A 22,492-nucleotide genomic window follows, 5' to 3' on the forward strand; every position below is an offset into this window, starting at 1 on the left:
AGGGCTAATACCGGTGACATTAACTCTTGCTTTAGAAAAAGCAGTAACTTTTTAAAAATAGTTGAGCAACTTAAGTTTGCAACTTAGGAAAACGTCTTAGTTTCCAACAGAGATGGCCCACATAACTCTAAGGGTTTACCTTAAAATTGAAACATTAACTTAAAATAAGCAGAAAGCAAAACTGCTCCGCAGGACACGAAATAGACTTGTGTTCCCAAACCCAGAAAATAGGGACGCTCTGGGAACCAGGTGGCTGGAAACGCAGGTTCCCACCCGCCTTCCTTAGGTCCCTCCCGGCCCCGCCCCCTGCCTGTCCAGGCCCCGCCCCACCCTTCACGTTTTCTCCCCGGCCCACTCCCTGTGCCGGTCGCGCCCCGCCTAGGCCCCGCCCCTAGGCCGCCTCAGTTCCCCCCCGGCCCCGCCCCCTGCCGGTCTCTCCCGGGCCAGGCCCCGCCCCTTCCCCGCCCCCAGGCCTCCCAGTCTCCGCTGCGAGCGGTTTTCTGTAGACCCGGAAGCGGATCGCGGGGAGTGAAGGCTGCGCCGCCGAGCCTGAGTTTCGCTCTCTCTAGATTAAATCTGCGCTTCGCAGTCCCCCTTCTTCCATCCCCCGGGTCTGGAGGGGTCCCTACAGATCTTAAAATGACCACACCGCGCCCTCCACCCCAGGTAAATTCTGACGTTGCTGTGAGAATGCGGAGATCGCTTTCCCTTTGGGTTAAAATCGCTCTAAGGCTACTTCCTGAATCTGGTCTTACTGCTTTGCGCTAGGTAAACATGGCCTTTCGTGTCTTTTGCTGCCTAAAATCCTTTACCGATTTTTCTTCCCGCCACGCGGGAGGGCACTTTTTTTTTTTTTTTTCTAAGACGGAGTCTCGCTGTGTCGCCCAGGCTGGAGCGCAGTGGCGCGATCTCGGCTCACTGCAAGCTCTGCTTCCCGGGTTCACGCCATTTTCCTGCCTCAGCCTCCCAAGTAGCTGGGACTACAGGCGCCCGCCACCACGCCCAGCTAATTTTGTTGTATTTTTTTTAGTAGAGACGGGGTTTCACCCGTGTTAGCCAGGATGGTCTCCTTCTCCTGACCTCGTGATCCGCCCGCCTCGGCCTCCCAAAGTGCTGAGATTACAGGCGTGAGCCACCGCGCCCGGCCGGGAGAGCACTTTTTAGAGCCCTCACCTGCAAGGTGGATTCAGGTCTATCCGGTTCTCCAAGACCTGCCCTTGTCGGCCCCTGGTGCGCAGCGCTGCAGCCTCAGTCCGGAGGGGCCGCGTCCTTACTTGGTTCTGGGATTCTGCAGACCCCACCCCTGTCCTAAGGTGCCACCTTTGTCTTTCTCACCTGAAATCTTTCTCAGGAAAGGCCTTCAGCTCCCAAGCCCCTCTAGGCAGTCACCTCCCGTGGTGGGAAGGTGAGCTGGGCTTGTCCTGTGACACTCATGGTGGAGGAGGTGACCTGGGCCTGTTCGGTGACACCCAGTATGCTTTTTTTTTTTTTTTTTTTTTGAGAATGAGTCTCCCCCTCTGTTACCCAGGCTGGAGTGCAGTGGCGCAACCTCAGTTCACTGCAACCTCCACCTCCCAGGTTCAAGCGATTTTCCTGCCTCAGCCTCCGGAGTAGCTCTGATTACAGGCATGTGCCACCACGCCCGGCTAATTTTTGTATTTTCAGTAGAGTCGGGGCCACCATGTTGGCCAGGCTGGTCTCCAACCCCTGACCTCAGGTTATCCGCCCGCCTGGGCCTCCCAAAGGGCTGGGATTACAGGCATGAGCCACCGCGCCCAGCCAACATATAACACTTCTGACAGCAAATGTGTGGGAGTTTTTTTCCCACACACTAGGCGATTCTCCAGTATACACCAGTTGCGTGTCCTATAACTCAATTCAATTCTGACACTGTGCGCCTGGAGTTAGAGTCAGATCCAACAGGTTAAGGTCTTAGTCCCACAAGGCCAACCCCCTGCCCACCCCCCCCCCCCCGCCGCCACTTCAGACGTCAGTCAAAAGTAATAGGTTGTCACCTGTCCTTAAAACTGACCTATATATTGGGGCTCCCATGACTCCCTCTTTGGGTTTAACTTGTGAGGACAGCTCTCAGGACTGCTGGAAGCACTTACTTATGTTTACGGATTTTTTGTGCAGTCATTTCTCACCTCATGTTTTCTACAGGTTCTTGGAAACCGGGTCATGAATGAAATGATATACAGCAGGTCCTCAAATAACGTTGTTTTGTTCAATGTCATCATTATCATTATTATTATTATTATTATTTTGAGATGGAGTCTAGCTCTGTCACCAGGCTGGAGTGCAGTGGTGCCGTCTCTGCTCGTTGCAACCTCCACTTCCCGGGTTCAAGTGATTCTCCTGCCTCAGCCTCCTTAGTAGCTGGCATTACAGGCATGTGCTGCCATGCCCAGCTAATTTTTGTATTTGTAGTAGAGACAGGGTTTCGCCATGTTGGCCAGGATGGTCTCGATCTCCTGACCTCTTGACCTGCCCACCTTGGCCTCCCAAAGTGCTGAGATTACAGTGTGAGCCACCGCACTTGGCCATTCGATGTCATTTTTTATGTAGATGAGGAAAAAGGTTGCCATTTCACTTAAAGTTCCGGTTTCCAAGAATCTATTGATAACATCAAGTGAGGATTTGGTGTATTAATAAAGGATATCATAAAAGATACCCATGAGCAGCCAGATGAAGAGATATGTATGGTGAGGTCTGAGAATGTTCTAAGCACAGGAGCTTCTGTCCTTGTGGATTTGGGTGCACCCACCCTCCTGGCATTCAGATGTGTTTATCAACCAGAAAGCTCTCCGAAGTCTATAGATCAGGAACTTTTATCGAGGCTTCATCCTGTAGGCATGAGAGATTATTAACTCAGTCTTCAGCATGCTCCACTCTTTGGGAAATAAGTGATGGAGCTGAAATCTCCAAGCTTCTAATCATGGCTTAGTCTTTCTGGCAACTGGCTCTATCCAGGAGCCCACCAAGACTTGCCTCATTAGAACAAAAACACTCCTATCATGTAGGAAATTCCAAGGGATTTAGGAGCTTTGCACAAGGACCCGGGGTCAAAGACCAAATATGAGAACCAAAGATTCTCCTAACCCCCCTTTCTGTGAGGGGTTTAGGATCTATGTCCCAGGAACCAGGGGCAGAGACCAAAAATATATTTCTTGTTATTTCACACTCCCTCTGAGTGGAGCTCAATCCTGGTTTGACTTGAGAGTACTGAGTCGTTTTGCAAATAAAACTCTTGTGCCTCTTTACCTGAGTTTTCCATTCATGTAATGGGGTTGGAGTCCAGCCTTGATAGTAGTTATGTTACCCCAGCTGTTTCTAATCTGTCCGGCATTGATACTGAGGCTCTGTGTCCTCCATTTCTTTTTTTAAAAATTTTTAGATGGAGTCTCACTCTGTCGCCCAGCCTGGAGTGCAATGGGGCAATCTCAGCTCACTGCAACCTCCACCTCCTGGGTTCAAGCGATTCTTCTGCCTCAGCCTCCCTAGTAGCTGGGACTACAGGCACGCACCACCATACCCGGCTAATTTTTGTATTTTTAGTAGAAACGGGGTTTCACCATGTTGGCCAGGCTGGTATCGAACTCCTGACTTCAGGTGATCCGCCTATCTCGGCCTCCCAAAGTGCTGGGATTACAGACTGTTTCCTCCATTTCTGAGGCCTAAGCTCAGCCTGGGATCCATAGGGATGTGAGGGTGGCTGTGCTCTGCATGAGGTTTGCTCAAGGCCAGGTGTGCACCCTGAAGGGGAGCTCAGTCCAGCCCAGCTCCCCACCGCTGCAGCGTGCGTGTGGGCCTCTCTAGGAGGGGAATGGGTTCTGAAGAAAGGGGTTACAGACTCACCTGTTGGTCTTCCTACAAGTTTCTTTTTCCTACAAGTTTCTTCTTCCTACAAGTTTCTTTTTCCTCCTGGTGCAGTCGGTGGCAGAGGACTGTCCTTGCACGGGTGTCTTCCCTGTGTGTGTGGTCGTGGCACAGGAAGGGGGTGTGTTAATTCTAGGCATTAAATAACTTCTTCTTCACATTCCAGATTAACCTTTAAAGACTCATGTGGCCTGAGGAAGAAGTCCAGAAGAGAAGAAAGAGGAGACAGGGATGGCTCTTTCTCAAGTAAAGTGATATTCTTGGTGGATTGTTCTGTTTCCCCCCCCCCCTTTTTTTTTTTTTTTTTTTTTTGGAGACAGAGTCTTGCACTATCGCCTGGGCTGAAAGGCAGTGGTGTGATCTTGGCTCACTGCAACCTCCACCTCCTGGGTTCAAGCGAGTCTCCTACCTCAGCTTCCCAAGTAGCTGCAATTACAGGTACCCACCACCATGCCCAGCTAATTTTTTGTATTTTTAGTAGAGACAGGGTTTCACTATGTTGGCCAAGCTGGTCTCCAACTCCTGACCTCATGATTCACCTGCCTCGGCCTCCCAAACTGCTGGGATTACAGGCGGGAGCCACCGTGCCCAGCTTGTTCTGTTTCTCTTTCCTTTCTGAAATTTCATTCTTTGGAGTTGCAAATCTTCTTTGAGTCTGAAGCATCCTGCCTGACACGTTTGCTCGCACTCACCCGTGCCTTCCCTCAGTCCCTCTCATTTCACTTAGATTCCATTGCCTGTGACCCACTGATATGAACTTGGGAAGAGGCCCCACTGGGCATGGTCCTGGGAAGGGCTCACACCCATACATGGATGGACACGGCATGTGAGCCCCGTAGTGTCAGGACTGTTAGGCAACAGGGATTGTTTAGCGGCCACATCTGGATGCACTGTGAGGTCTCTGTGGACCACGAGTAGACAAGCTGCACATGGAAGTCATGAACTAATGTGCACAAGTACCTGCTAATTCCAGGAAAGGAGGCTGATGAGGGGAATTCTGGCACATTGTCTGTCTGATTTAAGAATACATTCGAAGATAAATACATGAATCTGTATGTTTTTGGCTCCAGAATTGTTATGATTTGGAATGGAATGGAAAGTTCAGAAACACCTTAGTGAGGTGAGGGTGTTTTATTCTAGCACTGATTTGTTTTCTTTTTTGAGATGGAGTTTCACTCTTGTTGCCTGGGTTAGAGTGCGATGGTGTGATCTTTGCTCACTGTAACCTCTGCCTCCCAGGTTCAAGCGATTCTCCTGCCTCAGCCTCCCAAGTAGCTGGGATTACAGGCATGTGTCACCATGCCCGGCTAATTTTGTATTTTTAGGAGAGACGGGGTTTCTCCCTGTTGGTCAGGCTGGTCTCAAACTCCCAAACTCAGGTGATCCATCCGCCTCGTCCTTCCAAAGTGCTGGGATTACCGGCGTGAGCCACCACGCCTGGCTCCACCAATTTTAAAATATGAAATCAATCCAAATCTCTTTTTTTTTTGAGACAAAGTCTCACTCTTGTCCCCTAGGCTGGAGTGCGATGGTGCGATGTTGGCTCACTGCAACTTCCGTCTCCTGGGTTCAAGCGATTCTCCTGCCTGGGACCCCTCAGTAGCTGGGATTACAGGTGCTTGCCACCACACCGGGCTAATTTTTGTATTTTTAGTAGAGATGGGGTTTTACCATGTTGGCCAGGCTGGTCTTGAACTCCTGACCTGAGGTGATCCACCTGCCTTGGCCTCCCAAAGTGCTGGGATTACAGGTGTGAGCCACCGCACCCGGCCAGAAAACAATCTAAATCTCTAACAGAAGGAGATTCTTTACGTCATTTTCAGCACATCCTTGGAGGTTGCTTTTCAGTCTCTTGATTCTTTCTTTTGATGCAGAGATGTTTGTAAGTTTGATGTAGTCCCATTTGTATATTTTTGCTTTTCTTGCCTGTGTCTTTGGTGTCATATCTTAGAAATGACTGCGAAATTCAGTTTCGCAAACCTTTTCTCCTACACTTTCTTCTAGGAGTTTTATCATGTTAGGTCATATGTTGAGGCTTTTAATTCATTTTTCTTTTTTTTGTTGTTTGTTTTTGTTTTTTGTTTTTTTTGTTACCCAGGCTGGAGTACAGTAGTGCGATCTTGGCTCACTGCAGCCTCTGCCTCCCGGGTTCAAGTGATTTTCCTGCCTCAGCCTCCCGAGTAGCTGGGACTACAGGTGCCCGCCATTTCACCACGTTGCCCAGGCTGGTCTCGAACTCTTTTTTTTTTTTTTTTTTTTTTTGAGACGGAGTCTTGCTCTGTCGCCCAGGCTGGAGTGCAGTGGCGCGATCTCGGCTCACTGCAAGCTCCGCCTCCCGGGTTCACGCCATTCTCCTGCCTCAGCCTCCCGAGTAGCTGGGACTACAGGCGCCCGCTACCACGCCCGGCTAATTTTTTGTATTTTTAGTAGAGACGGGGTTTCACCGTGTTAGCCAGGATGGTCTCGATCTCCTGACCTCGTGATCCGCCCGCCTCGGCCTCCCAAAGTGCTGGGATTACAGGCGTGAGCCACCGCGCCCGGCCCCAAGGTCTCGAACTCTTGACCTCAGGTGATCCTCCCGCCTCAGCCTCCCAAAGTGCTGGGATTACAGGCGTGAGCCACTGCGCCCAGCCTAAATATTTAAATTTAAATGGATAGAATTTTATTTGTAGTTTGACTATAACTATGTCATAGGGATTGGAGTTAAAGTTTTAAATATTTTTTTCATGTTTTTACCATTCTTTTATTGGCATTATATAACATAATGTTGACAAACTAAGTTAAATACAACTTATACACTTTACTGTCCCCAAGATGCTGAAATGCACATGAGGAAAAATGATAATGAAAAAGTCATAAAAAGTATGTCATTGAGAGGCATGTTTTCTCTTTGTTAATTTACATTTATGTATATATGTGTGCATGAATGTATGGATGAACTATCCTATGGCTTTTATAGACGAAACATCACCATTTCATAAATCAGTTCTGTATTTTTATTTTTTTATTTAATTTAATTTATTTATTTATTTTTTTGAGACAGAGTCTTACTGTGTTGCCCAGGCTGGAGTGCAGTGGCGCGATCTCGGCTCACTGCAACCTCTACCTGCTGGTTCAAGTGATTCTCCTGCCTCAGCCTCCCGAGTACCTGAGATTACAGGCGTGCACCACCACGCCCAGCTAATTTTTGTATTTTTAGTAGAGACGGGGTTTCACCATGTTGGCCAGTATGATATCAATCTCTTGACCTCGTGATCACCAGCCTTGGCCTCCCAACGTGCTGGGATTACAGACGTGAGCCACCACGTCCGGCCACACTTTTTAGATTCTGACCTTTCTTTCTTTAAAGACACCATGGACATTGTCATCTCTGAAGACAACACACTTCTTCCGGCTCCTCCAGATACTGAATATCACTTTGTGTGTCAAACATAATGTCTAGCACTTCTATAGAGATAGCTGTGTGTTGACTGTTTATTTCTACGTTTCTTCCATTGTCTACAGAAAGAGAAATCCACATTTATTTAGAAGATATCATAAGCTCTTACAGAAGAGTATAATAAAATGCAATTAGGGAGACATACCTAATATTCTTCCTAACATCCCTAAATGCCCCAAAATACCGTAGCATGGATCTGCCAGAACTCTCCCTTCAGTAAATCAATACAATTCTCTCTTTTTCTCATTTTATGTAAAGATGATAACTCTCCCCCATGTGCTTGGTAAAATGTGTTTTTCAGACACAGCTTGCCTGAAAATACCTTTCCATGGATTTCCCAGAACGTTCATTTAAACTAAATTGACTTATACCTCTCTTTTTGTCATTTTGTGTGAAGATAATAGCTCTCCCCATGACTTCTTGGTGAAATGTGTTTTTTCATATCAGGGAAGGTTGACATTCAGGGATGTGGCCATCGAATTCTCTCAGGAGGAGTGGAAATACCTGGACTCTGCTCAGAGGGCTTTGTACAGGGACGTGATGTTGGAGAACTACAGGAACCTGGTCTCCCTGGGTGAGGATAATGCCCCTCCAGAAGCTGGGATCTGCTCTGCTGTATCTCTGCATGTTCCCTGTGTGCCTCTTGGGAGCCCCTGCATTGCTCAATTAAGACTGAAGCTATGTTAATTCTCAGATGAAAAGCTTAATAGTGCAGCATCTGGACTTAATTATCCCATTTTCAAATGATCTACCTCCTTCAAGATATATCATTGGTGGTTCCAGAGCTTAAGTAGAAATAAACCCTACGGTAGACTTTAAAAATATCTACTTTGGGCCAGCGTGGTGGCTCACGCCTGTAATCCCAGCACTTTGGGAGGCCAAGGCGGGTGGATCACCTGAGGTCAGGAGTTTGAGACTAGCCTGGCCAACATGGTGAAACCCCATCTCTGCTAAAAATACAAAAAATTAGCCAGGTGTGGTGCCGAGCGCTTGTAATCCCAGCTACTTGGGAGGCCGAGGCAGGAGAATCACTTGAACCCAGGAGGCGGAGGTTGCAGTAAACCGAGATCGTGCCACTGCACTCCAGCCTGGGCAGCAAGAGCGAAACTCCATCTCAAAAAAAAGAAAAAGAAAAAGTAAAAAAATCCACTTTGCTCTTTTCTACCCCTTTGCTTGTGATTCAGTACTTCCTAGAGGACAGTTCGATGTTCGTATCCTACCACGTTCCCTAAACATTCAGAAGGAGGCATTCATCCCGCCACGTTCCCTAAACATTCAGAAGGAGGCATTCATCCCGCCACGTTCCCTAAACATTCAGAAGGAGGCATATTCAGTGGGTGGATTTGTGAAATATTTTTCTAGATCCATTTGTAATGTCCTCTTTCCTCCTCTAAACAAAGGGCTGCGATTCTGTAAAAGCCACAGCACGTTACATTCCTTTCTTTTTCTAAGCAGGAATCTCTCTTTCTGAAATGAGTTATTACCTCCATGTTGGGGCAAGGGAAAGAGCCCTGGACTGTGGAGAGTGAAGTGAAAATAACAAAAACATCAAATGGTTGGGAATGCATCAAAGGTGTGAACACAGGTAAGAGCTCAAATGGACAGAGAGGACGCTGCACCATTAGTATTCAGGTAACTCCTTCCGAGTTGAAGAGTTCTGTGGAACAAAAAGGGTTTAAGTCCTGTGAGCTCTCAATGGAAACCCTTCTTTGCCCTCATTTATCCCTCTGCTCTTCTGACGTGTAGTAGTTTCTCCTTTCACACTCCCATGGCGCTGCAGCTCCAACAGTGACAAAGGCAAAGTCTTTATCATGATGAACAACACCCTGTCGTGTGGCTTCTGTGACCTCTTTGGTTTCTTCACTCTGAGGGGCACAGGGAGGGTTGTGTCCAAGAGGTATCCTGTGATCTCTCCTGTACCTGACTGCGTCTGATGCTCAGTTCTCTGTCTATACAGATCAGAGCTGAGGCCTCCATGGACCTGCCCCCTTGACCTATTCAGGTTCTGCCCCATTTCCTGTACTTGGGAGACCTAATCAGGTGACGGGAAAACATTGGCAGCTCCTCCTTTGCATCTGGGGCTCCGGAAACCTCATGGTGCTGTCTCCAGCCCTCTCTGTCTGTCGAAGTCTTTCAGCCTCAGTCATTTCTTCTGTTCTGCTTTTGCCACAGATTGCAGTGTGCGCTACAGGGGAGTACACGGGGTTTTCTGAGATTGTTTACTCAGGTCTGGAATGGCACTAGACGGAGAGGTCCTCTTTTTTTTTTTTTTTCGAGACAGAGTCTGGCTGTCTTGCCCAGGCTGTGATGCAGTGGTGAGATCTCAACTCACTGGAACCTCTGCCTCCCAGGTTCAAGTAATTCTCTTCCCTCAGCCTCCTGAGTAGCTGGAACTACAGGCACATGTCACCACACCTGGCTAATTTTTGTATTTTTAAAAAAATTATTATATTTTAAGTTTTGGCGTACATGTGCAGAACGTGCAGGTTTGTTACATAGGTATACATGTGCCATGGAGGTTTGCTGCACCTACCAACCCGTCATCTATATTAGGTATTTCTCCTAATGCTATCCCTCCCCTACCTCCCCATCCCCTCGACAGGCCCTGGTATGTGATGTTCCCCCTCCCTGTGTCCATGTGTTCTCATTGTTCAACTCCCACTTATGAGTGAGAACATGCAGTGTTTGGTTTTCTGTTGTGTTAGTTTGCTGAGAATGATGGTTTCCAGCTTCATCCATGTCCCTGCAAAGGACATGGACTTATCCTTCTTTATGGCTGCATAGTATTCCATGGTGTATATGTGCCATATTTTCATTATCCAGAAACTAATATTTCTGGATAATGGGCATTTGGGTTGGTTCCAAGTCTTTGCTGTTGTAAATAGTGCCACAATAAACATACGTGTGCATGTGTCTTTGTCATAGAATGATTTATAACCCTTTGGGTATATGCCCAGTAATGGGATTGCTGGGTCAAATGGTATTTCTAGTTCTACATCCTTGAGGAATTGCCACACTGTCTTCCACAATGGTTGAACTAATTTACACTCCCACCAACAGTGTAAAAGCATTCCTATTTCTCCACATCCTCTCCAGCATCTGTTGTTTCCTGACATTTTAATGATCAGCATTCTAACTGGCATGAGATGCTTTCTCATTGTGGTTTTGATTTGTGTTTCTCTAATGACCAGTGATGATGAGCTTTTTTTCATATGTTTCTTGGCCACATAAATGTCTTCTTTTGAGAAGTGTCTGTTCATATCCTTCGCATAGATGTTCAGGAGGGATATTGGCCTGAAATTTTCTTTTTTTGTTGTGTGTCTGCCAGGTTTTGGTATCAGGATGATGTTGGCCTCATTAAAATGAATTAGGGAGGATTCCCTCTTTTTCTGTTTGGAATAGTTTCAGAAGGAATGGTACCAGCTCCTCTTTGTACCTCTGGTAGAATTCAGCTGTGAATCTGTCTGGTCCTGGACTTTTTTTGGTTGGTAGGCTATTAATTACCGCCTCAATTTCAGAACTTGTTATTGGTCTATTCAGGGATTCGACTTCTTCCTGGTTTAGTCTTGGGAGGGTGTATGTATCCAGGAATTTATCCATTTCTTCTGGATTTTCTAGTTTATTTGTGTAGAGGTGTTTATAGTATTCTCTGATGGTAGTTTGTATTTCTGTGGGATTGGTGGTGATATCCCCTTTATAATTTTTATTGCATCTATTTGATTCTTCTCTCTTTTCTTCTGTATTAGTCTGGCTAGTGGTCTATCTATTTTGTTGATCTTTTCAGAAAACCAGCTTCTGGATTCGTCTATTTTTTGATGGATTTTTCGTGTCTCTATCTCTTTCACTTCTGCGCTGATCTTAGTTACTTCTTGTCTTCTGCTAGCTTTTGAATTTATTTGCTCTTGCTTCTCTAGTTCTTTTAATTGTGATGTTAGGGTGTTGATTTTAGATCTTTCACGCTTTCTCTTGTGGGCAGTTAGTGCTATAAATTTCCCTCTACACATTGCTTTAAATGTGTCCCAGAGATTCTGGTATGTTGTGTCTTTGTTCTCATTGGTTTCAAAGACTGCCTTCATTTCATTATTTACCCAGTAGTCATTCAGGAGAAGGTTGTTCAGTTTCCATGTAGTTGTGCAGTTTTGAATGAGTTTCTTAATCCTGAGTTCTAATTTGATTGCACTGTGGTCTGAGAGACGGTTTGTTATGATTTCCATTCTTTTGCATTTGCTGAGAAGTGTTTTACTTCCAATTATGTGGTCAATTTTAGAATAAGTGCGATGTGGTGCTGAGAAGAATGTATATTCTGTTGATTTGGGGTGGAGAGTTCTGTAGATGTCTATTAGGCCTGCTTGGTCCAGAGTTGAGTTCAAGTCCTGGATATCCTTGTTAGTTTTCTGTCTCATTGATCTGTTTAATATTGACAGTGGGGTGTTAAAGTCTCCCACTATTATTGTGTGGGAGTCTAAGTCTCTTTGTAGGTCTCCAAGAACTTGCTTTATGAATCTGGGTGCTCCTGTATTGGGTGCATATATATTTAGCTCTTCTGGTTGCATTGATCCTTTACCATCATGTAATGCCCCTCTTTGTCTCTTTTGATCTTTGTTGGTTTAAAGTCTGTTCTATCAGAGACTAGGATTGCAACCCCTGCTTTTTTTGCTTTCCATTTGCTTGGTAGATATTCCTCCATCCCTTTATTTTGAGTATATGTGTGTCTTTGCACGTGAGATGGGTCTCCTGAATACAGCACACCGATGGGTCTTGACTCTTTATCCAATTTGCCAGTCTGTGTCTTTTAATTGGGGCATTTAGCCCATTTACATTTAAGGTTAATATTGTTACGTGTGAATTTGATCCTGTCATTATGATGCTAGCTGGTTATTTTGCTCATTAGTTGATGCAGTTTCTTCATAGTGTCGATGGTCTTTACAATATGGTATGTTTTTGCAGTGGCTGGTACCAGTTGTTCCTTTCCATGTTTAGTGCTTCCTTCCTTATAAGGCAGGCCTGGTGGTGACAAAATATCTCAGCATTAGCTTGTCTGTAAAGGATTTGATTTCTCCTTCACTTACGAAGCTTAGTTTGGCTGGATATGAAACTCCAGGCTGAAAATTCTTTTCTTTAAGAATGTTGAATATTGGCCCCCACCCTCTTCTGGCTTGTAGAGTTTCTGCCAAGAGATCTGCTGTTAGTCTTAGGGCTTCCCTTTGTGGGTAACCTGACCTTTCTCTCTGGCTGCCGTTAACATTTTTTCCTTCATTTCAACCTTGGTGAATCTGACGATTATGTATCTTGGGGTTGCTCTCCTTGAGGAGTATCTTTGTGGTGTTGTCTGTATTTCCTGAATTTGAATGTTGGCCTGTCTTGCTAGGTTGGGTAAGTTCTCCTATAATAATATCCTGAAGGGTATTTTCCAACTTGGTTCCATTCTCCCCATCACTTTCAGGTACACCAATCAAATGTAGATTTGGTCTTTTCACACAGTCCCATATATCTTGGAGGCTTTGTTCATTTCTTTTCACTCTTTTTTCTCTAATCTTGTCTTCTCACTTTATTTCATTAAGTTGATCTTCAATCTCTGATATCCTTTCTGCTGCTTGATCAATTCAGTTATTGATACTTATGTATGCCTCATGGAGTTCTCATGCTGCATTTTTCAGCTCCATCAGGTCATTTATGTTCTTCTCTAAAGTGGTTATTCTAGTTAGCAATTCATTTAATCTTTTTTCAAGGTTCTTTTCTTCCTTGCATTGGGTTAGAACATGCTCCTTTAGCTCAGAGGAGTTTGTTATTACCCACCTTCTGAGGCCTACTTCTGTCAATTCGTCAAACTCATTCTCCTAGTTTTGTTCCCTTGCTGGTGAGGAGTTGTGATTCTTTGGAACAGAAGAGGCATTCTGGTTCTTTTTGTGCTGGTTTCTCCCCATCTTTGTGGATTTATCTACCTTTGGTCTTTGATATTGGTGACCTTCAGATGGGGTCTCTGAGTGGATGTCCTTTTAGTTGATGTTGATACTATTCCTGTTTGTTAGTTTTCCTTCTAACAGTCAGGCCCCTCTGCTCCACGTCTGCTAGAGTTTGCTGGGGGTCTACTCCAGACCCTGTTTGCCTGGGTATCACCAGCAGAGACTGCAGAACAGCAAAGATTGCTGCCTGTTCCTTCCTCTGGAAGCTTCATCCCAGAGGGGCACCCGCCAGGTGCCAGCCAGAGCTCTCCTGTACGAGGTGTCTGTCGGCCCCCTACTGGGAGGTATCTCTCAGTGAGGATACATGGAGGGCCAAAGACCCACTTGAGGAGGCAGTCTGTCCTTTATCAGAGCTCAAACACCGTGCTGGGAGATCCGCTGCTCTCTTCAGAGCTATCAGCAGGGACGGTTAAGTCTGCTGAAGCTGCTCCCACAGCTGCCCCTTCCCCCAGGTGCTCTGTCCCAGGGAGATGGGGGTTTTATCTGTAAGTCCCTGACTGGGGCTGCTGCCTTTTTTTCAGAGATGCCCAGCCTAGAGAGGAGGAATCTAGAGAGGCAGTCTGGCCGCAGTGGCCTTGCGGAGCTGTGGTGGGCTTTGCCCAGTTCAAACTTTCCGGCAGCTTTGTTTACATTGTGAGGGTAAAACCGCCTACTCAAGCCTCAGCAATGGCGGATGCCCCTCCCCCCACCAAGCTCAAGTGTCCCAGGTCGACCTCAGACCGCTGTGCTGGCAGTGAGAATTTCAAGTCCATGGATCTTAGCTTGGTGGGCTCCATGGGGGTGGGACCCCCCAAGCCAGACCACTTGGCTCCCTGGCTTCAGCCCCCTTTCTAGGGGAGTGAACAGTTCCGTCTTACGGGTGTTCCAGGTGCCACTGGGGTATGAAAAAAAAACTCCTGCAGCTAGCTCGGTGTCTGCCTAAACGTCCACCCAGTTTTGTGCTTGAAACCCAGGGCCCTGGTGGCATAGGCACTGGAGGGAATCTCCTGGTCTGCCGGTTGTGAAGACTGTGGGAAAAGCACAGCATCTGGGCCAGAGTGCACCATTCCTCATGGCACAGTCCCTCACAGCTTCCCTTGGCTAGGGAGGGAAATCCCCCAACCCCTTGCACTTCCCTGGTGAGGTGACGCCCCACCCTGCTTTGGCTTGCCCTCTGTAGGCTGCACCCACTATCCAACCAATTCCAGTGAGATGAAGTGGGTACCTCAGTTGGAAATGCAGAAATCACCTGCCTTCTGTGTCGATCTCGCTGGGAGCTGCAGGCCAGAGCTGTTCCTATTTGGCCATCTTGCCAGCAAATCCCTAATTTTTGTATTTTTAATGGAGATGAGGTTTCACCATGTTGGCCACCTGGTCTGGAACTCCTAACCTCAGGTGATCTGCCTGCCTTGGCCTCCCAAAGTGCTGGGATTACAGGCGTGAGCCACTGCGCCCGGCCGATATATTTTTCAATATGAACTACTGATTTGCCAACTGTAGTTAATAGAAAACCTGTTTTTTAAATATCTTGTAGATGTCTCTCCTACACATATGATCAAGGAATTACCACCAAAAGAGAACAATAGCACAGGAAAAGTATTCCAAGCAGTGATGTTGGAAAGACATGAAATCCATGACATCCAAGATTTTTACTTCAGAGAAATGCAGCAAAATATTCATGACTTTGAGTGTCAGTGTCACAATGATGAGAGAAATTACAGAGAAATACCTGCAATTAAAATTAAAAACATCACTGGAGGAAGAGATCAAGGTGATGGAAGGAATGCAGGAAATAAGCCAGTTGAAAATCAGCTTGAACTAAGCTTTTGGTTGCATCTGGCTGAACTGCAGGGATTTCAAATTGAAAGGAAAATTTATGAATGTAATCAAATTGAGAAGTCTGTCACCCGTGGGTCCTCAGTTTCATTACTTCAAACAAATCTTCCTCGTGTCAACACCAGCATTTCTAATATATATAGGAATGATTTTATACATCCTTCATTACTCACACAAGACCAGAAAGCATACATTAGGGAAAAACCTTACAAATGTAGTGATTGTGGCAAGGCCTTTAATCAGAGGTCCAACCTTACTGCACATCAGAGAATCCATACTGGACAGAAACCACATAAATGTGACATATGTGGCAAAGGTTTCAGGCGAATTGCAAACCTAGCAAGTCATCATAGAATTCATACTGGAGAGAAACCTTACAGATGTAATGAGTGTGGCAAGACCTTCAATCAGACGTTCAACCTTACTACACATCAGAGAATCCATACTGGACAGAAACTATATAAATGTGATATATGTGGCAAAGGTTTCAGGCAAATTGGAAACCTAGCAAGTCATCATAGAATTCATACTGGAGAGAAACCTTACAGATGTAATGAGTGTGGCAAGACCTTCAATCAGACGTTCAACCTTACTACACATCAGAGAATCCATACTGGACAGAAACTATATAAATGTGATATATGTGGCAAAGGTTTCAGGCGAATTGCAAACCTAGCAAGTCATCATAGAATTCATACTGGAGAGAAACCTTACAGATGTAATGAGTGTGGCAAGACCTTCAATCAGACGTTCAACCTTACTACACATCAGAGAATCCATACTGGACAGAAACTATATAAATGTGATATATGTGGCAAAGGTTTCAGGCAAATTGGAAACCTAGCAAGTCATCATAGAATTCATACTGGAGAGAAACCTTACAGATGTAATGAGTGTGGCAAGACCTTCAATCAGACGTTCAACCTTACTACACATCAGAGAATCCATACTGGACAGAAACTATATAAATGTGATATATGTGGCAAAGGTTTCAGGCAAATTGGAAACCTAGCAAGTCATCATAGAATTCATACTGGAGAGAAACCTTACAGATGTAATGAGTGTGGCAAGACCTTCAATCAGACGTTCAACCTTACTACACATCAGAGAATCCATACTGGACAGAAACTATATAAATGTGATATATGTGGCAAAGGTTTCAGGCGAATTGCAAACCTAGCAAGTCATCATAGAATTCATACTGGAGAGAAACCTTACAGATGTAATGAGTGTGGCAAGACCTTCAATCAGACGTTCAACCTTACTACACATCAGAGAATCCATACTGGACAGAAACTATATAAATGTGATATATGTGGCAAAGGTTTCAGGCAAATTGGAAACCTAGCAAGTCATCATAGAATTCATACTGGAGAGAAACCTTACAGATGTAACGAGTGTGGCAAGACCTTTAACAGGATGTTCCACCTTACTAGACATCAGAGAATCCATACTGGACAGAAACCGTATAAATGTGATACATGTGGCAAAGGTTTCAGGCAAATTGCAAACCTAGCAAGTCATCATAGAATTCATACTGGAGAGAAACCTTACAAATGTAGTGATTGTGGCAAGACCTTTAATTACAGGTCCCACCTTACAAGACATCAGAGAATCCATACTGGACAGAAACCATATAAATGTGATATATGTGGCAAAAGTTTCAGTCAAAATTCATACCTTGAAAATCATCAGAGAATTCACACTGGAGAGAAAACTTACAAGTTGTAATTAGTGTGGCAAAGCCTTTAGCGTGCGCTCAAACCTAACTAAACATCAGGTCATCCATAATGGAGAGAGACCTTATAAATGTAATGAGTGGGACAAGGCTTTTTTTTCAGAGTTCAAAATTGTAAAATATCACAGGATTCATTCTGGAGAGAAACAAAACAAATGTAATGAATGTAGTAAGGCATTTATTCAAAATTCAAGTCTGGTGGACCATCAGAGAACTCACACTGGAGAGAAACCTTACAAGTGTAATGAGTGTGGTAAAACCTTTATTGGGCATTCAAGCCTAACTAACCATCAGGTAATTCATACTGGAGAGAAACCTTACAAATGTAATGAGTGTGGAAAGGCTTATATGAAGTGGTCCCACCTTAGACATCATGAGAGTATTCAAACTGGAGAGAAGCCATACAGATGTACCAAATGCGGCAAGGCCTTTAGACAATGGGCGGACATCAGGATTCACCAAAAAATCTATGCTGGAGAGAAACCTCACAAGTATGATGAGTGTGGAAGAACCTTTACCCAGGCCTCTCACCTCACTATACATCAGATTATCCATACTGGAGAGAAACCGTATGAATATGACATATATGGCAAAGTCTTCAGTCAAAATTCACATTTCAAAAGTTATCGTAGGATTTGTACTGAAGAGAAGCCTTACAAATGTGGGTGGCAAGGTCCTCAGTCAAAATTCACGCCTTGTAAATCATCAGAGAATTCATACTGGAGAGAAATCCTACAGATGTCATGAATGTGGCAAAGCCTTTACTCGAGGCTCACGCTTCATTAATCATCAGATAGTTCATACTGGAGAGAACTTTCCAAATGTACTGAATGTAGCAAGGCTTTTAAGAATGGCCCTAAACTCAGGACTCACCAAATAGATCACACTTGTAAATGCAATGAATGTAGCAGTGTTTTAAAGTAGTGCTCGCTACTCATTAGATAAGAGTATCTAATATATCTTGGGGCAAAGGCACACAAATGCAATGTCTGTGACAAGGATTTTATCTGAGGATCAAAAGTTGGGGAACAGAATAATTCGTACTGGGGAGAAACCTTAGAAATCCAATGAGCATGGGAAAAACTTTACCATGAGTTCAAGTACTACATGACATCAGAGAGTTCATATTGAAGAGAAACCATGTAAATATAAGGTATGTGGCAGAGGCTCTTTTCAGGTTTCACAGTGCACTGGACATCAGAGTATACATCTTTTGCCGGGCGCGGTGGCTCACACCTGTAATCCCAGCACTTTCGGGAGGCTGAGGTGGGTGGATCACCTGAGGTCAGGAGTTTGAAACCACCCTGGCCAACATGGCGAAACCCTGTCTCTATTAAAAATACAAAAATTAGCTGGGCGTGGTGGTAGGTGCCTGTAATCCCAGCTACTCAGGAGGCTGAGGCACGAGAATTGCTTGAACCTGGGAGATGGAGGTTGCAGTGAGCTGAGATCATGCCACTGCACGCCAGCCTGGGTGACAGAGGAAGACTCCGTCTCAAAAAACAAAACAAAACAAAAAAACAGAGTATACATCTTTTAGAGAAATCAAAGTAACATGCATGCTAAAGCTTTTTTTTTTTTTTTTTTTTTTTTGAGATGGAGTCTTGCACTGTCGCCCAGGTTGGAGTGCATTGGCCCGATCTTGGCTCACCACAACCTCCGCCTCCTGGATTCCAGCAATTCTGCCTCAGCCTCCCAAGTAGCCGGGACTACAGGCGCGTGCCACCACACCCGGTTAATTTTTGTATTTTTAAGTAGATACGGGGTTTCACCATATCGGCCAGGCTGGTCTCGAACTCCTGACCTCGTGATCTGCCTGCCTCAGCCTCCCAAAGTGCTGGGATTACAGGCTTGAGCTCCTGCGCCCAGCCCATGCTAAGTCTTTTACCCAGTGGTCAAAACTGGCACAACACAGGATTTATACTGGAGAGCAACCTCACAAATGTAATGAAAGTGGTAAGGCTTTTTATCAAATGTCCTTGTCTTTGGGGTCATGAGAAAATTTATACAGAATCTACTAAAAATGTACTAAACATGGAAAGACCTTTAAGCAACAGTGATGTGATGAAGGTAGTAGTTTTTTAAATGAACTCCGATAAGAGTCTACACACCATAGAATTCATACCAGGAATCACAAATTCTCTAAATTTCCAAAGTTAACTGGAAATATTACAAACTGCAGAATAATTCCAGGCCAAAATATGTTAAATTCATAACATGATGTATATCAAAGGAAAAAAGGACATGTGGAAATGACACATTATCTTCAGTGTGTAAAATATTCATTTATGTGAAGTTTCTTGGAAAGGCTACACTACTATTACTGGTTTCCGTCTGATGTTTGAGATCTGTTGATTTTATGCTTTTCTTACAGGCCTTTCATTATGATCTTTGGGAAGGAATCAATAAAATGATAGGGCCTACTTCATTAGGTGTGGTTCATTCCTATTCATGCTCCCTGGAAGAACAAGAATGCTGAATTTTGAAATTTAATATTGTATGAATTAGCATCAGGGAGAGGTGGAGAAAAATACAAAACTAAAAGTCATGCTTATTGTGTTCAGTGTGCCCTTCCAGAGGGCCACTGGCTTATAGGAAAGGATTGCTGCTCTACCAGTTGACCAGGAGATGGCACGCCAGGACATTAAGACACTGGAGTTCTGTTTTGTTTTGTTTTGTTTTGTTTTTGAGATGGAGTCTCGCTCTCTTGACAGGCTGGAGTACAGTGGTGCGATCTCAGCTCACTGCAACCTCCGCCTCCCGGGTTCAAGTGATTCTCCTGCCTCAGCCTCCCGAGTAGCTGGGACTACAGGCGTGTGCCACCACCCCCAGCTAACTTTTGTATTTTTAGTAGAGACAGGGTTTCACCATGTTAGCCAGGATGGTCTCAATCTCTTGACCTCATGATCCGCCCGCCTCCGCCTTCCAAAGTGCTGGGATTACAGGCGTGAGCCAGTGTGCCCGGCCGACACTGGGCTTTTTATGAGAGTGACAGATTACTAGGACCTCATTATGTGGTAGAAGTAATGTAGGGGAAATGGTGATTATCTTTAAAAGCAATAGCTGTTGTATATCAATGATAAATGAAAAATTAGTTATTCTTGTAAATTGAAGAAAGAATGGTTATCATAGAGGGTAGTTCAAGTAAAAGAACCAGGGCTGGGTGTGGTGGCTCACGTTCTGCAATCCCTGTACTTTGGGAGGCCAAGGCAGATGGATCTCTTGAGGCCAGGAGTTCGAGACCAGCCTGACCAACATGGCAAAACCGTGTCTCTACAAAAAATACAAAAATTAGCCGGACATCGTGGTGGATGCCTGTAATCTCAGATATTCGGGAGACCGAGGGGAGAATCACTTGAACCCGGGAGACGGAGGTTGCAGTGAGCTGAGATCGCACCACTGCTCGCCAGCCTGGGCAACAGAGTGAGACTCTGCCTCAAACAAAAACCAAACCAAACCAAAGAACCAGAATAGCATGTGCACGTGTACACAGACGTTTCACAACTGGCATTATGTTTTGCTACTGTTTTATTTACAATGTATCACAAGTTTTATGCTTTAATTAATAAAATTTAATCATAACTTCTAATGAATCATGTTTCTGCTGCCACCAGAGTTTTATCTCACCTCAGTTGGGTATTTCATTACAGACAGTAATAGTGCACCATTAGGCTCTCTAGGTTGAAGGAGTCTTGCAGGGGAACGTGAGGTTTGTGCTTTAACTGTGGCAACTGATATCCAGTATCCTCCCCTTTAATTTGTTCTCATCCAAAACTAATCCATCTATTTTTCTTTAATAAGTGATTTTTCAAGTTTGCACTTACTTTTTCCTTTACATTACACTTTAAGTAAGAGTCACTGTTATTAGTGCTTTATGTGTAATAACAACCTGTGAGATAAGTACTGATGTTATTCACATATCACAAACGAGGAAACTGAGGGCCAAGATGCTTTAAGGACTCATCCACATCCCTGTAAGTGGGTCAATCAGGATTCACGTTTGGCTGCAAAGATGAGTGATATAGTTTGGATCTGTGTCCCTCCCCAGATTTCCTGTCAAATTGTAATCCCCAGTGTTGGAGGTGGGGCGTGATGGGAGGTGATTGGATCATGGGGGCAGATTCCCCTGTGGTGCCGTTCTTGTGATGGTGAGTTCTCATGAGATCTGGTTGTGTAAAAGTGTGTGGCACCTCCCTCTCTCTCTCTTCCTCCTGCTCTGGTCATGTGAAGTGCCTGCTCCCACTTTGCCTTCCGCAATCATTATAAGTTTCCTGAGGCCTACTCAGAAGCTGAGCAGATGCCAGCATCATACTTCCTGTACAGCATGCAGAACTGTGAGCCAATTAAACCTCTTTTCTTCATAAATTACCCAATATCAGGTATTTACCCAATATCAGGTATTTCTTCATAGCAGTGCAAGAATGGACCAATACAATGAATGTGTTAACCATGGCGATCCACTAACATGGCTAGTTATTTTTCTTTTCTTTTCTTTCTTTTTTTTTTTTTTTTTTTTGAGATGGAGTTTTGCTCTTGTTGCCCAGGCTGGAGTGCAATGGTGCGACCTTGGCTCACTGCAACTTCTGCCTCCTGGGTTCAAGCAATTCTCCTGCCTCAGCCTCCCGAGCAGCTGGGATTACAGGTGTGCACCACCAACCCCGGCTAATTTTGTATTTTTAATAGAGACGGGGTTTCACCATGTTGGTCAGGCTGGTCTTGAACTTCTGACCTCAGATGATCCACCTGCCTCGGCCTCCCAAAGTGCTGGGATTACAGGTGTGAGCCACCATGCCCAGCATGGCTAGTTATTTCTATCTTTCATGTACTTGACATCTTGACTTAATTTTGTTAGTATCTTTTGTCATAGTGGTTTATCTTCACACGTAATTGTGACTGTAGTAAGTATTACATCTATATTTTTATTTCATGGGCCAAATTACTATAAATACATACTTAAATAACATATAAATACACTGATTACCACATAATCCCAGAAGAAAGACTGTCCAAGATGAAATTGCATTTATTGACCCAAGAATGGTTCACTATTTATGATGGAGAGAGATTTTCCTCAAGCAAGGAACAAGATTCAAATGATACCAGCTGTTGAAATAATTGCACAATATTGTGAGCTAAGCTATAGAATCTGAAATGTAAGACATAAAACATTGGCCAGGCGTGGTGGCTCAAGCCTGTAATCCCAGCACTTTGGGAGGCCAAGGTGGGTGGATCACAAGGTCAGGAGATCGAGACCATCCTGGCAAACACAGTGAAACCCCCTCTCTACTAAAAATACAAAAAATTATCTGGGTATGGTGGCACATGCCTGTAGTCCCAGCTATTCACAAGGCCGAGGTGGGAGAATCACTTGAATCTGGGAGGCAGAGTTTGCAATAAGCCAAGATTGTGCCACTGCACTCCAGCCTGGGCAACAGAGTGAGACTCCATCTGAAAAAATAAATAAGTAAAAAAAAAAAATTTTAGCGTACAGACTAAATTATTGATTTTAGATAATATAATTATTTGTTCACTAAGGGATGGCTACTAACAGCAACTTTATTATAATTAATGTAATAATTGAAATATACTCAAAAGATGTAAAATTGTACCTGGAAGATACGGAAATGTGTTCATTAAGTAAATTGATATAGTTAGATT

General features: G+C 44.6%; 2 protein-coding genes across 2 annotated transcripts; both read left to right on the forward strand.

Annotated features, from left to right (window-relative positions):
- The first annotated feature begins 331 nt into the window (after positions 1–331).
- LOC100969194 (zinc finger protein 665-like) lies at positions 332–20,427 on the forward strand. The gene is made up of 5 exons (XM_024926668.4): positions 332–666; positions 4,046–4,125; positions 7,766–7,892; positions 14,795–17,987; positions 18,431–20,427. The coding sequence occupies exons 2-4, from the start codon at positions 4,111–4,113 to the stop codon at positions 16,825–16,827; spliced, it is 2,175 nt and encodes a 724-aa protein (XP_024782436.4). The 5' UTR covers positions 332–666; positions 4,046–4,110; the 3' UTR covers positions 16,828–17,987; positions 18,431–20,427.
- On the forward strand, positions 17,208–17,714 carry LOC134729647 (putative zinc finger protein 818). Its single transcript, XM_063600624.1, has one exon. It carries the CDS (start codon positions 17,208–17,210, stop codon positions 17,712–17,714), a length of 507 nt encoding a protein of 168 aa, XP_063456694.1.
- Positions 20,428–22,492: the final 2,065 nt, after the last annotated feature.

This window comes from Pan paniscus, chromosome 20 (assembly GCF_029289425.2).
Source record: "Pan paniscus chromosome 20, NHGRI_mPanPan1-v2.0_pri, whole genome shotgun sequence".
NCBI lineage: Eukaryota > Metazoa > Chordata > Mammalia > Primates > Hominidae > Pan > Pan paniscus.

Coding starts and splice junctions, on each gene's coding strand:
- LOC100969194 (XM_024926668.4), top strand. Junction 7,893..14,794: donor CAGGAACCTGGTCTCCCTGG/GTGAGGATAATG, acceptor AATATCTTGTAG/ATGTCTCTCCTACACATATG.
- LOC134729647 (XM_063600624.1), top strand. CDS start 17,208: ATGAGAGTATTCAAACTGGAGAGAAGCCATACAGATGTACCAAATGCG.